Source organism: Echiichthys vipera (genome assembly GCF_963691815.1).
Source record: "Echiichthys vipera genome assembly, chromosome: 4".
NCBI classification, from domain to species: Eukaryota; Metazoa; Chordata; class Actinopteri; order Perciformes; family Trachinidae; genus Echiichthys; species Echiichthys vipera.
In genome coordinates this window covers 7,769,617-7,784,368 of record NC_139829.1, presented here as the reverse complement: position 1 = coordinate 7,784,368, position 14,752 = coordinate 7,769,617, and the positions used below count along the sequence as shown (strand labels likewise).

Here is a 14,752-nt window from a genome sequence, read left to right as displayed (position 1 = left end):
TGAGAAAACACACTCAATTGGAGAAAACAGCCTTTAAAGATACAAACTTCCCCAGTCGATTGATTGAGTTTTTCTTCACTGTGGTATTGCTAAGTACAAGATTTTAGTACTTCTTCCACCACTGGGCTTTTATGACGGCTACAGTGCGTCTGTGTATTTCAATCACCATTTTCATTTGGCTGTGTTATTGATTGGCTCATATCCACATTTCCACTGGGACTGAAGCCGTTTCTGCTTACAGCTTCAATTTACTCAATGCTTCCCCACATGATTATGTTGTGTTTTTGTGCTCCTTTTATCACACACAAAAACAAACATAGAGCCTCTCTGTCCCTTTAAGGTCAAATTACAACATTACTAATGCAATTAAACCAGTGTGTGTGTGTGTGTGTGTGTGTGTGTGTGTGTGTGTGCGCGCGCTCATTGAGTCTCTCTGCACCTACCGACAATGATCCGATCAAACAGCCGGAAATCTCTGAGGTGACAGGTCATCTTTTCTCATTACATGTGATAAACTAATCTGTATGCTGTTTATAGTTCATGACAGCCCCGCCCACCTCTCACCATATCAACACAAACACGCACAGGCCTACAAATACTGTACACAAAACACACTCATTTCAAGTATTTCCTGATTAGATTTACCCACACATGCACACAATTGGCTAACGTCATGGAGAACCGGAGCGCAACACACACGCACATGCACACGCACGCAAGCACACGCACACGCACACGCACACAGCTTACGTCATGGCCTGGTATATGGACTCGATGCCGTAGCGCATGGCAAACTCATCCACAATGTCCTGCTGCAACTCGTCAAAGTAAACCTTCCAAGCATCATCTCCATGAGCCGCCGGGATCTTCACAACGCCGCCTCCCTCTACGTCCGTCGAGAAGTGGAACATGTTCTATAAAGAAAAAAGGTTGAAACAGTAGAAGGTTATAAAATACACCTACTAGTTATTCCTGAAACCCTATTGTCGGTTTCCCCGTTACAAAGTGTGTGTGTGTGTGTTTGTTACCTCATGAAGGCATGTGTACTGTACGTGGTAGGGTGCCACCTTCTCCTCTCCCTCGATCTCCACACTGATCTGAAGACGAATGGCACCAGACACCGCCGACTTGTCTGTTCTCTTTTCTGCAAGCGGAGACACACAAACGCATCTACTCTCATACAAATCTCTGAGCTCCTTTTGTAAGACGACAACTAAAACAGTGAGTGCACCAACTACCGTGCTAATGAGCACTATCACACTCCCATGTACTCCATGAACACAGTTATACACCCACACACATCATGTCTGTCCTGACCACATACCCAAGTTGTACCAGACGTCCATCTCTCCGCTCAGAGTTCGGACCTCGATGATGCTCTGACCCAAGAAGTCATCGGATTCCCTCTTCAGACGCTGCTTGACTCTGGACTTGATGTCGTCATCCTCGTCCCAAACCCGCAGCTTGATCCGATCCGATGAGTTGTGGCACTCGCTGTGGAGTCGGAGGACGGATTGTTTCAACGAGAACAGATGGGTGAAAGAAAGGTTAAAGGTTTGCACGCCTGCAGCAAATTAACACGCATTCAAAAAGACTTCAAATTTGTCATTATCACTGTGGTATCTGACGAGTAAGCACTGATTTCTTTGGTCAGCAGATTTACCAGGACGCACGGCCGGAACCCTGCAGACACACACAAACACACACACACACAGAGTGCTGCAAAGAGCTCTAATCGTGTAGGTGTGCACTGCAGGGCCTTAAAGTAAGGGATCTGAAACCTTCTCCCCAAGTATAAGGTGACCGTGACACACAGTGCCGGACCTCTGAAAGCTCCAGCTGAGCTTTTACAACCGGTAAGGAAATAAAGTTGAACTTACAAACTAAACTTTTCCTCCCAAACTGGGTTCAGGTTGCCGTAGATTGTCTTTGTTCTCTTCTTGGTCTTCCCAACTTGGATGGTGACATACGGGTCACTGGAGCCCGTTCTGTCCTTGGCCTGGAGACCCTGCGCACTGACAACTGATCACACACACGTACGCACGCATGTAAGCAAAACAGAGAGAATGACAAGGAAAATTGCATAAGAACAACAAACACCTACACTTAAGCATAATTTTTCTGTCTCATTCACACACACACATACACACACCAAAAACACCAGTTATCACCCACACGGTTTTGCAAAGCCTCGTAACACAGTGCTCATGACTCACAGGCAGATGTTGGGTAACGATATTTCTCATCAAATTATTTAAAACAACTGCTGGTCTACCAACGTTGTGCTGTTCTGTGCAACAGGTGGTCAAAGAGTACTTTCATAAAGACTTGAGCTTGCTTGATATCAGCCTTGCTATCAAGGGAAAAGCATCTGCTTGGATTTCAAATAACCAGACATGCATATTTGATGAATTTTAGATTCAATTTTAACACTTTGTTTTCTGCGTATTGTTTCTGTATGTGTCTGTCAAGATAACAAAGCAACAAACGGAACAAGAAGCTGTTTCTGTGGCTCAAACAATCGAATGTGTTTGCCTTGAAGACGAGGTCTGTCTGGCGTCGTTTCCAAGTGACAGAAAACGGTTTTGATGGATGGAGATGAAAAGCGGATGAGGAGGAGACTGGAGACATTTCCCTTTTAGATGAAGGTCAAATACCAAGGGATGTTTGGTGACATGTGCGATTCCTCTACCTCACGTTGTCAGCATTTTCTGGACCAGAACGGATGTCAGTATGAGATTTTGGAGGTAGCAACACAATAAAATGATGTTTTTTAAATTCTATTACTCTTTGAAAATTAAATTAATTCTAATAAACACCTACTTAACAATTATTCAAAGTGTATATATATATATATATTTTGGGACACCCTGTATTTGTGTTACGAAACCCCCTGAAAATTGACATGTCACTGGGTTTATCCTTCTAATAAATGTCCCTTTTTCTGTCTGTTAACCATAAAGCTACAGCCAGCAGCTGGTTAGCTTAGCTTAGCATAAAGTCTGTCCAATGATGACATAATACTCTAAAGCTCACTAATTAACAAGCAAAGTGTGTCAACGACAACCGTCAAACCTGTGCGCAGCGACTTGTATGTAAGGTGACAGGAGGACAGGGACGGCTCCGATCACATTCAAATTGATGCACTAAATTTTGTGACCAACAGACCAACAATAGTTTTTCATGTAGATCGATTTTATTGCTCATAACATACCTGTACGTACCTGTCTTTCTGCGCTCATACACACAGGTGAAATCATAACTTGAAAATGCAAAACCTAAATATTTTTGTCTTTGAAACAATAGCTCGTCCTGTGCACTCAAGACTCAACATCATGCCAACCCACATCAGCCCCTCGAATATCTTTTTTGAATTTGAATCCAGTTTTGAATTTGAATTGGTGTCAGGATAATCAATGGATTCTTCAAAAAGCGCTCTGCAGAGAGAGACGTCTCCTGTCAGTCCACCATCAAGTTCCATCACAACTTGGCTTAAATACAAAAGTGCGTCTGAATGTATTTCAGATGAAGAACATGACTGATTTATGAGAAATGAAAAAAAAAATGATGAAAAAGCAAAAATGTAACAAATTCAAACAAATTGAATGATTTATAAATGCCTTTAAAGCGTTTGTAAAGTTTTTTTCTCCATGTTTGATTAGTTAAAACTATATGACAGATATACAATGATATCAGGGTTTAATTATTTATCATCGTACAGAAAAACACATTTTAAACTAATCTTCCTCTCAATATAGTTTATAACAGACTGCAGATTTATTCCCGTCATGCCGTCATAATTTGTGCTCTCCCATCACATGAGGACAGTTACACTGGCTGCAGTTTATTTCTTTAAATTAATACATTTCAATTATGTTCACTATTTTAAACAGTCTAAGGTATCTTTCTCCTTAATTAGAATTTGACTATTTATGTTCATGTCAGGTACACAAAGTGCCCTACCCTCATGTCTTTACAAGACACAAAAGTTTGAAATTACAGAGTTATTTTTCAGCTCTGTTTTTGCCTTATCTCCCAGACTTGACAAATAAAATCAGCTGCTAAAATAAAATCCCTTCCTGATACACAACTCAAATTTCTCATAGTCATCGAACCAAAAGAAATCCACATAAGTACGTCCCTCATGTCCTTGTGGCCGGACAGTAAAACAAAAACTGAAGCTCATTCTCAGTTTCACAGTTTGTCCTCCTCTATAGTTAAAGGTGATGTTCCTGAGTTATCAGGGCACACAGAGATAGCTTTTTCCACTTATTCTTATTATAGAACAGGTTGTACATGTCTATAATAACACCTCTATAATTATGTTTTATCTCTGACATTAATACTAATCTATGAATGAATGGTTCACTTTGTCTGCTTGGAGTATGATTTAAATGTCTAATTATTTGATATTTATGTGTTTATTGTTGGTTTGTTTTTGTCACATTTGGCTCATTTAACTATCTAATCTAATTGTGCGTATATTGTATTATTGTCGTGGAGTTACTTATAATAAATCCTAAAATAAAATGTTTCTTTAGCTACATTGTCAATTCTGAATATTGTCTGACACATTTTTAGCAGATCTGTTAGTTGCATATCAAAAATGATCTTGGTAGAATCTGGTGTGACCTTGCAGAAAGGTGAGTGACGAGCACATGACCATGAATGAGTTTGAAACAAAGCGCCAGCTGAACGCCTGTTCAGCTGGAGCTCATCACTGGTGATCGAGGAGAAAAGGTGTGATGGCTGCCATGGCAACACTGCTGCCTACTATACAGCATGGTGTGATGAGTCTGGTTGCTTAGGCGACAGCGGCAGTCATGTTTGGCACAGGAAGGAGAAGGGGAGTTGATGTCTGTTCAAATCAGTTGCAGCTTGCAGATAAGCAGTTAAAGTTTCTCTTCAGACTGTCAGAAGAAATAATAAATGTGGGTTATGAACATGGGTTAGTTTCTCTCTCTCTTTTTAGGTATTGAGCTGCAAGAACACTCTGCTTCACATTCTCCACGTCAGCTGTGTTGTGTTTCCTGCAGCATCTAACTTTCTAACCGTCATACAATTTTAAAATGTGCCGGATATTGTGTTTTGAGGCAGACTCATTCGTAGTCTCATCCATCATGTGTTTATGACTGTTTATACAGAACAGTTCACCAGGAGGCATTATGTGTAGCCATGAAGCAATATAAAATGTATTCTGACTTCTGATTCAATATCAGCAATTTTTATCTGTCTGGCCTTTTTGCACTTTTCTTTTGAAATCCTAAAATGCTCCTTATAAGCGTATGGCACATTAAAATGTAAAATAAATCCACCAGGTGTTGAAACTCATCAATATTCAATTCTGATATATTTCTGAAAAAACCCTGACCATTTGCTGAGCTTCCTGCCGGTCATCGTCATGTTATTGGTGCAAGAGAGATTAGCATTAGAGTCAGCGCTAACATCAGCGGTAATGTAACAAAACCAGCCGTTTCATTTGCGCTGCTCACTTTCTCATCACCAGCGTCGGAGGAGCGTCAGAGGTAAGGCAGAGGAAAGAGGGTTGGACTTTGGAGGATGGCCGAGTTGATCTTGTTCAAATTTTTACTAAGTGCTGTGTGACATGCCAGAAAGGGAAGAATTGCTTTACCAAATCACAACAAAAGTTATCTCACAACACTTTTCATAGAGAGAAGACTCCAGACGGTACGCTCTTGGTAGGCGATTGACCGACCAATAGGAAAAGAGAGAGAGAGAGAGAGAGAGAAAGAGAGAGAGAGAGAGAGAGAGAGAGAGAGAGAGAGAGAGAGAGAGGGTTATTGAGCATAAACTTCTACTACTTATTGAACATACTTCACTTAACCTTTATAGTTACGTATTAACCGTTTCTTATTGAACCAGCATGCTCAGCTCAAGCCACAGAGGGCGAATACAAGTCCATGTAACCTTGAGCTTGCTCTGCAGATTGACCTCACACAAAGATATGAGTGTTGTAATAGTGCGGACACAGTGTGCTGCTTCAAGCCCTGCAGATGCTGTTGAGATCGAGTAGGTGAATTAGTAATAATGGAGAGACAGCAAGTAAAAGGAAAGTACGGTTAGATAAAAAAAATTCTCCTGTCTCCTGACTGTGTTTTCCAGTCCAGAAATGTAGGGTTTTTACTTTGAGGACGATGTCTGCATCACTTCAGAGGGGGCCTGTTGTGACATTCATTCAAATGAAAATGTCAGAGTTTAACTTTGTTTTGACTCTTTCTTTCAATAGCCAGAAGAGTAAAGAGAGAAAAAGCACTTTCAGTAAAAAGAGTTGGAAAACAGTGTGTGAATGCATTTCTAGCTTTTAGCTTTCGGTCAACTAAAACACGTCTGAAACGCATTCACTCCAGTTCAAAACTAATTGAATAGACCACTTTTCAAAAGAGGTCTATGTTGCCTGTGGAGTATTTGGGTAACTAAGAAGTCACTGGACTTACTGTTGATGGTGATCTTGGCCGACCACTTGGAGGTGCCGTCCAGGACGCTCTGCTTGATGCTCTTCATGTGCTGGACGTGGATCATCTTAGTTATGTTGAACACTCTCCGGATCTCCTCGAAGATCTCCGGCTTGTTCCTCTCACGGATCTTCATCCTGTCCTTCATAGCCATGATGATGTGCTGCGTCCGGTCCTCCGCGCCGGTTTTGGAGCTCTTCTCGGCTGCTCCTGGAGGCAACAGGGCGAGAGGAAAGGATGAGTTCCTAGAAATGACATCTTCAAAGCATGCTAAATGATGGACCACATGTTTTTTCCTTATAAAGTATTTTCAAAGAGCCCTCAGGTGTTCTGGCATAACCCTTCACCCCTCCTCACACTTATTTAATTCTGCAGCTCAAAAAAAACAACATCACAGAGTGATGTCTGCTTTGCCGAATGTATCCTCAAGAAAATCTAAAATTTTAAAATTACTTAACTTTTGAAAGCTCAGACAGTTTAAAAATGGCATTCAAAGACCCCTTATTAGGGAAATAAGTTTAAAATTCGTACAACTACATTTGCAATTTTAGCAACGTTAGATTTAAATGATGTTTATGATACATTTATCACTGAGTTTGTGCGTTTATTGTCATTTATTGCTATTTGTTTTATTTTAATCTTGTTCTTGTTGTTGTTTGCTTACATGTCCCAAACTAGAATCACCACCTTGCGGTTGTATGCCTTCTCCAAACACTCAAGTTGTCGTTTCCGACCAAACTGTCCAGTCTTACATAATATATGATGATCAAAACAATCACCACAGCTTCAAGATCAGTGACACCAGTTCAGTATCTGATCAAATGTCTCCCCTTCTGTTCCTGAGTTATGAAACATTATGATGTCACGGTAAAGTTGACCTTTGGGATATGAAATGTCATCCCTTCATCATTTTATCCGGTGAAAATCTAATCAGTTCACCCTCCAAGTGGAAATTTGTGTCAAATTTGAAGAAAGTCCCTCAAGACGTTCCTGAGATTTGGCGTTCACGACAATGGGACGGAACTTTACCCTTATGCATTTCAATTTTTAGGTTGTTTAATATGTTAACTCACTCTGCAGGCAATCAGCATTCAGCAGCTCTTGGCATTTCTCGTGCACTTTGACGCCGCACTCTGCACAGCGCATACCCTGCCGGGCAATGCCCCAGAGAAGACCCTCGCACTCGTAGCAGTAGGTGGGTGTAGTGGCTGTCCACACCTCGAAATTGTGTGGCGTTGTGCAGGAGATGGGGTAGATGAGAGACTGCAGGGTCTTCTTGTACACGTGGTTTTTCTGTTGGATTAAAGAGAGAACAAAAGGTGGATGGTGGAGAGGTGGGTAGAGCAGGGAGAGGGTGTCAGAGAAGATAAGAGAAAAGGGCGTTACAGATATTTTTTCAGGAAGTTATCCAAGAGAAAAAAAGAGATAACGGGGTAAAGAGTGATAAAGGAAAGTGTGGGATGAAGTGTGAAAAAGGCGAGAGAAGACAACACAACGTGAATGACACAAACACAGCCGAATAACAGAAAGAGAATGAAATGGTAACTCTGCCTGAAAAAAAATCTTAAAATGATCATTTCAAGGTGGCACCTGCTAAAATGTGGTTACAGTGCTAATTTGGGTTTTTATCATTTTTGGCTTCTTTATTGATGAACTAAATTCTGCTGTAGCGCAGTGTGGGAGGAGTGTAGGAGGAGGTGAACACATCTTAGGATGACAGGACACCTTGACTAAAAGCTCAGCTTGATTTGGTAAAAACAGAATTTCTACAGGGTGGTATGAGTCCTTATTATCATGCTCATTATCATCATTAGTTTTTCTTTTATAGTGGTATCAATAGTAGGGAGCATTGTTTTCCTTCTGTTGTGGGTTTCATTTTTCTGTCCCGTGCTTTTACCTGATTTCATTACGGATCGGATTTACCTTTTGTCCCTGGCTTCCTGTAACTCTTCCACTATGGCGTTTCATTATTGTTATTGCCAGTGTTATTGTGACTTAAAACATATGGGTGAATGGATGGTTTAAAGAACTTCCATTTTGGCACCGTGTTTGCTCCCATTTTTCACGTTCCTCACAGGTTGTCAACTTGAGAATATCTGCTCAGTGTCTGTGTTTATGAGCCAGAACAAAATATCTGTACATATGCTGCTTCCATCTGTCAGTATACTATAATTATGCAACAGCTAACGTTGTGCACACAGTATATAAAGATTTTCCTGTATTCTGAGTGTGCAACACCCATCTGTAAATCCAGTGAGGTCATCAAACGTATGCAGTATGCAGGTTCTGGATATACTCCTGTATACATAACACTATATTATACTATACTCCTATACATTGTAGTAGAAGTAAATAGCATAACCTGAATATCTGACCATAATTAAACACGCTGTGCGTACATACAATCACACTATCTTGCAATGTATTGTTGACATTCCTTTTATTCTGCTAACTGTGTTTATGCGGCTATTGTTCATTTGCACATTAAACACTGCTCTTATTCAGATTTTAATTTATTCTGTTTTAATATAAGGGAAAACCGCAGTATAATGACAATAAAAGTTTCTCATCTTACCTAAATTAGTCATTTAAATTTGGAAGTTGCTTTTTCACTCTACTGCTGCGTTCACTGACCTGCAGCTCTTCATCCACTTGAATAATTCACCTTATTTACTGTAATCACCGTCAGGACTCAACAAACAATAAACAAACATCCAGTCGGGGAAGCATTGCTGCTCCTGATTCCATTAAAACCTGAAGCCTCCTAAAGTCGACTCAGCAAAATTCAGAGCCTACAGGAGTGCAGTGGGCGAGATGTGTGTGTAAATGTAAGTTACGGTTTGTGCGAGTTCTCATTAGCTGGCAGCAAGGTAACAGCAAGTCTTCCGTTAGATAACTATGAAATCGTAGCTTCACTGTTTGTGTGTGTGTGTGTGTGTGTGTGTGTTCGATATGAATTTGGCCACTCACAAGCTCTTCATCTTTCAGGGAGGTCCGTGTGGCCAGTGTGTGGGCGAGTCCAGCTTTCCTGGACTGTATCATAGTCTGGAAGCAAGAGAGAAGAGAGAAAGCATCAGTGATGTACAGCCACAGAGAAAAAACAAAGAAACAAACATACAAGATAAGAAAAAAGAAAAAAGCCAAATAAAACTGTCAAAAATGAAATCCACTGTGTGTGTGTGATGTGGGGCTCTTTCAACTTTGAAGGTCGTGGGAAACTTGCGTTAACAACACACACACTCTTTCTCCATCTTCTTGATCACACACAATTCTGTTTATTTTTATTTATTAAAGAAGCAAAAATGCACATTATTTCACATGAGCACTTGAGTCCAACGTGTAAATGTGCCAGATTGAGTCATACAAGCTAATCTTCACATAAACACGGAAAAAAACATATAAGCAAAAACAAAGTACATAAGCAAAAAACATACAAGCACAATAAAAGCACAGAAGCAGTAAACACAGAAACATAAGCATGGACAAAGCTCATATGAACAAATTTGACGTTTTGAAACAGGTCACGCATCTCTTCTTTATTTCCTCCTCAAGGACAAACTCTCACACATTTATATTATTAATGTATTGCTGTGTATTTGTTATCACTGAGTGCATTTTAGTTGGGGATGTTTCATGAGGTAAAACACGAGATTTCCTTATAATATTTTGTGCTGTGCACTAGAGTGTTTTGCATATTTTTGGATGTGCAGAGGAGTGTCAATGTGCTGCAGCAGGATGGTTTGGACGGGATCTGGACAGCCTTTCATCATCTCCAGCATAAACACTGAAGTTCAAATGCATTTTTCATCGTGCAGCAGCACTTTAAAGCTGTGATACACCTGAGAAATGTCCTTGAAATAGAAGCACAGCTTTATTTTTATTTTTTTTAACTCAGAGAGGCTCTGCTCACAGCCTCTCACCGACACACGCTGTCAGTCATCATTACTGTAAGCTAAACTGATTACTGCTATTTATTTGTGATTCATCATCTCACTTGAAGAAACTATATTGAACTGAAGCGCAGTTCATAGATTAATCTGATTGGCAGTTTCATACATCAGTGTTTCAATCTGCAGCAGCGCACTGCCGTGAACTGCAGTGATGCACTCCTGCGAATCTGTGAACATGGCAAGTGTCTGTGGTTAGTTCACATGTCTGTAATAACAGTAGGACAGTCGAGTGTCTGTGGTTAGTTCACGTCTGTAAAAACAATAGGACAGTCTAGTGTCTGTGGTTAGTTCACTTGTCTGTAATAACAGTAGGACAGTAGAGTGTCTGTGGTTAGTTCAAATGTCTGTAATAACAGTAGGACAGTTGAGTGTCTGTGGTTAGTTCACATGTCTGTAATAACAGTAGGACAGTCGAGTGTCTGTGGTTAGTTCACATGTTTGTTATAACAGTAGGACAGTTGAATGTCTGTGGTTAGTTCACGTCTGTAATAACAGTAGGACATCCGAGTGTCTGTGGTTAGTTCACACGTCTGTAATAACAGTAGGACAGTCGAGTGTCTGTGGTTAGTTCACATGTCTGTAATAACAGTAGAGAGTGGAGTGTCTGTTTTCTGAACTGCTTAAGTCAGTCGAACAGGTGAATTGGATGTATTACTTATTACAAACAGACTAGGTAGTGAATGTCATGAACTGACAAACAAATTATGTGGTTTTAGCTGAACTGAACCAGAAAATATCCAGGTAAAACAGATCACTAACGCTGTTTGGAAGTAATGCTATAACAGCTGGGTTTTAGGTGGAGTTAGCACTGAGCCAGACTCATCCGATGTGGACGCCCTTGGCCTTGTGTGTGCTCTGATTCATTTGGCATGCAGTGAACACACCTGACATCATTTTGTTTGAATGAAAACTCAACTCCTGATATTTGGTCCCGGTGTTCACCACCACTGCTTTTGAAAGGCAAATAACAGTAACGAACCAGCTTTAAAAGCACTTCTACACTCATTATATTTCTTTGGTTTATTACAGACGCATATTTTATTTTATTATAAGGTCATTGTCAAACGAAACACATCCACAGTTATATGTGGAACTACCAAGACCTGCAGTGAATTGACATAAATATCCACAGCCAATCCGGATGATCAGAAGAATCACTTACTCTTCATGCGGACCTGATACAACTGTAATATGTTCAAGACAAATCAACAAGAACTCTCCTGTTCTGAGGCAAGTTTCTGTCACACATAAGAAGCCCAGTTTACAGGATAAGTTCAAATCATTTAGGATAAAAGCTTCACTGGACAACAGGCCCCTTTTGGCCATGACAGGCCCATTCATTCAAGGGTAAAGTGGTCTGTTATTTGAGAAATGTTACAATTAAGGCCATCAAAGATAAAGAGCGGGGAATCTGAAGTGCAGGTACACCAGCAGCATACACCAGTGCAGTATTTTAACAGGACCACTAGGATTATGAAACATATGACAGACCTTAATGCTAAGTGAAGTGCTTCATCTCTCCCGGAATATATATATATTTTTTTACAATGCTGAGACATTTAGTGCTCCAGTTTATTTTAATACTTCAACAGTGAGCTTCTCCTCATCCATTCTAAAAGCTACAAGACCACAGAAGAAGACATGCTATCACCTGACCAGAGAAGAAGGGGTACACTAAACTGAGCAGGGGGTTTGAAAGATAAAGTGTGACCAGCATAGATGTTTGACAACAAAACTGTGGTGGATGTGGTGGATGTGGTCATGTAGCGTGAACTGGGCGCTGTGCTATGTTGAGTTTTAAATTAGGGGCAGCTTAAAACATTGTGAAAGTGAAAAGAAAGTGTAAAACTCGCATTTGCAGGAGCAAGAGTAAAATGTAATCACTGTTCTAAATTCATACACTGGCTACAAAAGTGCTGACCAACCTTGTGTCTGTGTGTGTGTGTGTGTGTGTGTGTGTGTGTGTGTGTGTGTGCGCGCGTGTGTGTGTGTGTGTGTGTGTGTGTGTGTGTGTGTGTGTGTGTGTGTGTGTGTGTGTGTGTGTGTGTGTGTGTGTGTGTGTGTGTGTGGGTGTGTGTGTAATTTCAACATGTTCAAGTGAGTTGCAAACTCAGGAAATATACAAACTGCTGATTTTAATCAAAACCGAATACGTTTAGAAATGGTCTGACCTTCTCTGCACATATTTTTCTTTGTAGTTATGCGAGGACGTTTAAACCTTTTACTCATTATAAATGTACAATCACAAACCACTCTGTAATGGCAATATTTTATTTAGGGATGTGAAATTCTGGGTGTATACCGAAGTTTGAAATAACACTTTGCTACTTCAAAAGTCTTTTTACCCTTTCAGCACAACATTTAGCAAACGGTACTCTTGTGAATATCGTCTTATTTGCAGTCAACAAGACAAAAAAATCGTTGCATCCCTGTACTGTTTAATTCATATTCATATTTACAGTATTGCTTTGTGAAGTCTCTGAGCTGATCTTCGAGCTGTTTTTGTTTCGTCTCAAATTATTTCAGTCTCATCTGGACAATTTAGTTTGTCCAGCTTTCATTTGTCTCCTTTTCTTTTTCTTCATTAGGGCCGGTAAGATGATGATATAAATCCTAAACATTATGTAGTATATACTATGGAAAAACAAAAACAATGGCTGAACTGACTTAAGGTAATATTTACGTAGTTTTGGAACACTACATTTTTCTTCATAAAATGAGAAAATACTCAGTTCTTTTCATTTGTAAAATATTAAGTTTGCACCGGAGTATACAGAAAAGTCAAGTAAAGACAAATAATTTACTTACTGAATTAACAGAAAACATGCCATACTATGATATATATTGTTATAAAGATATGAAATTACCTCTATCGAGACTGAAGATTTTGGCCATATCGCCTTTCTCCTCAGGATTTGTTCTTAACTTAACAAAGTTGGACCAGATTGTCCCAGAGCTTTAATATCTCCCAACCAAACCCCATGGGTGCTTTTCTTGCTCAGACTTCTGCTGTTGAGAGAGTGACCTTCACTCTGGAGGACTTACGCCAAATCAAAGGAGACATGTTGCTTTAATCAGATGAGTCGAGTCTCTTAGATCTCGACGACTGAATATTTGCAGCTCGAACCGCTCAGATGTCAGACTACCAGTGGATGTTGGTCTCATCTCCCTTAAGTACTTCAAAGTAAAACAGACTAAAGGGAGGACGAAATGTTTTGCCATAACATTTATTAGCCTTCATTTTCTTAGAGAAGCAGGTGTGTTGTTTTATAAAAGATGAGCTGTTTTCTTGCTGAATCCCAGCAAAGACAAAACTGTTAATTAAAGGGACCTGTAACCAAAACATCGATCAGAGAAAAAGCCTCTCTAAGCATCAGTCGGCTGAGGTAATAGCTGAAAGCATTCACAAGAAGGAATTGATTTTTCTTGTGTTCATCAGAACGTTTTGAAATATGGTTGCACATTGAGTGATATTTGTGAGACTATCCCCAAAGCAATTTCAGTCAAAAGAAACTGGACTTGGTTATTTGTCTAGGAAGTCCATTGGACCAGTCCCAGCCTGGTCAGATGCGTATATGAGCTGATGAAGTCTCTTGGATGAGAGGTGAAATGTCTTCCTAGACAAATAACCAAGTCCAGTTGCTTTTGACTGAAATTGCTTTGGGGATAACGATGACCTGGACAAATGAGAACATTCACAGGCTTATTTGTATGACTGTGTGTTCGTTCACAAGTGTGCATGCTCATAGTAACGCACATAAGAGGACTTCACACAGCGGATCGAAATGCTTTGCTACAATCTGGACCATTAGAGAGTTTGCAAACGAAGCCCGTCAAACAAATGGTTAAAAACAAAAACAGCAGCTGAAATCTCACTTCTCTTTTACTCACCATAGCCTGAGGGCCGACGGAGGGAGGGAGGCAACATGTACAAGGGAAGAGAACAAAAAGAAAAGAAAGGGTTAGAGAAAAACAAACATGTTCCCCTCTGAGAGTATCAGCAGCATTCACCTTGAATCCAGCTATTCAATGCTTGCAAACAAATTATTATTAATTTATTATTATTACAGCAGAAGTGCTCCGTTATACATTTATCCTGTATGTAGCCTGTAATCAATCATCCCTGGTGGATCAAATTAGCTGATCGTAACATTTAAAACTGTGTTCTTACTCAGCCAGCTTGTTAATGTGACTTTTCTCTGCTACTTCGAATGCTGAAGCAAAAATGTACAGGCAATTAAAGCTGAAATAAATGACCAAAGGTGAACGAGCAAAGAGAAACAAAAACAGCAATACAGCAGCATAAGGAACCAACGCGTGTACATTATG

General features: G+C 40.1%; 1 protein-coding gene across 1 annotated transcript in view; it reads right to left on the bottom strand.

Annotated features, from left to right (window-relative positions):
* The window catches only part of LOC310945592 (protein unc-13 homolog B-like), a gene marked incomplete at both ends in the record, with an annotated part of 78,273 nt that extends 68,758 nt beyond the window's left edge, over window positions 1-9,515 (bottom strand). Inside the window, 7 exons of the mRNA XM_083911732.1 lie at window positions 751-914; window positions 1,029-1,144; window positions 1,325-1,494; window positions 1,881-2,022; window positions 6,456-6,683; window positions 7,547-7,766; window positions 9,444-9,515. Coding sequence (XP_083767858.1) covers window positions 751-914; window positions 1,029-1,144; window positions 1,325-1,494; window positions 1,881-2,022; window positions 6,456-6,683; window positions 7,547-7,766; window positions 9,444-9,515 — 1,112 coding nt within the window. The remainder of the gene's footprint in view (window positions 1-750; window positions 915-1,028; window positions 1,145-1,324; window positions 1,495-1,880; window positions 2,023-6,455; window positions 6,684-7,546; window positions 7,767-9,443) is intronic.
* Between the last annotated feature and the right edge of the window lie 5,237 nt (window positions 9,516-14,752).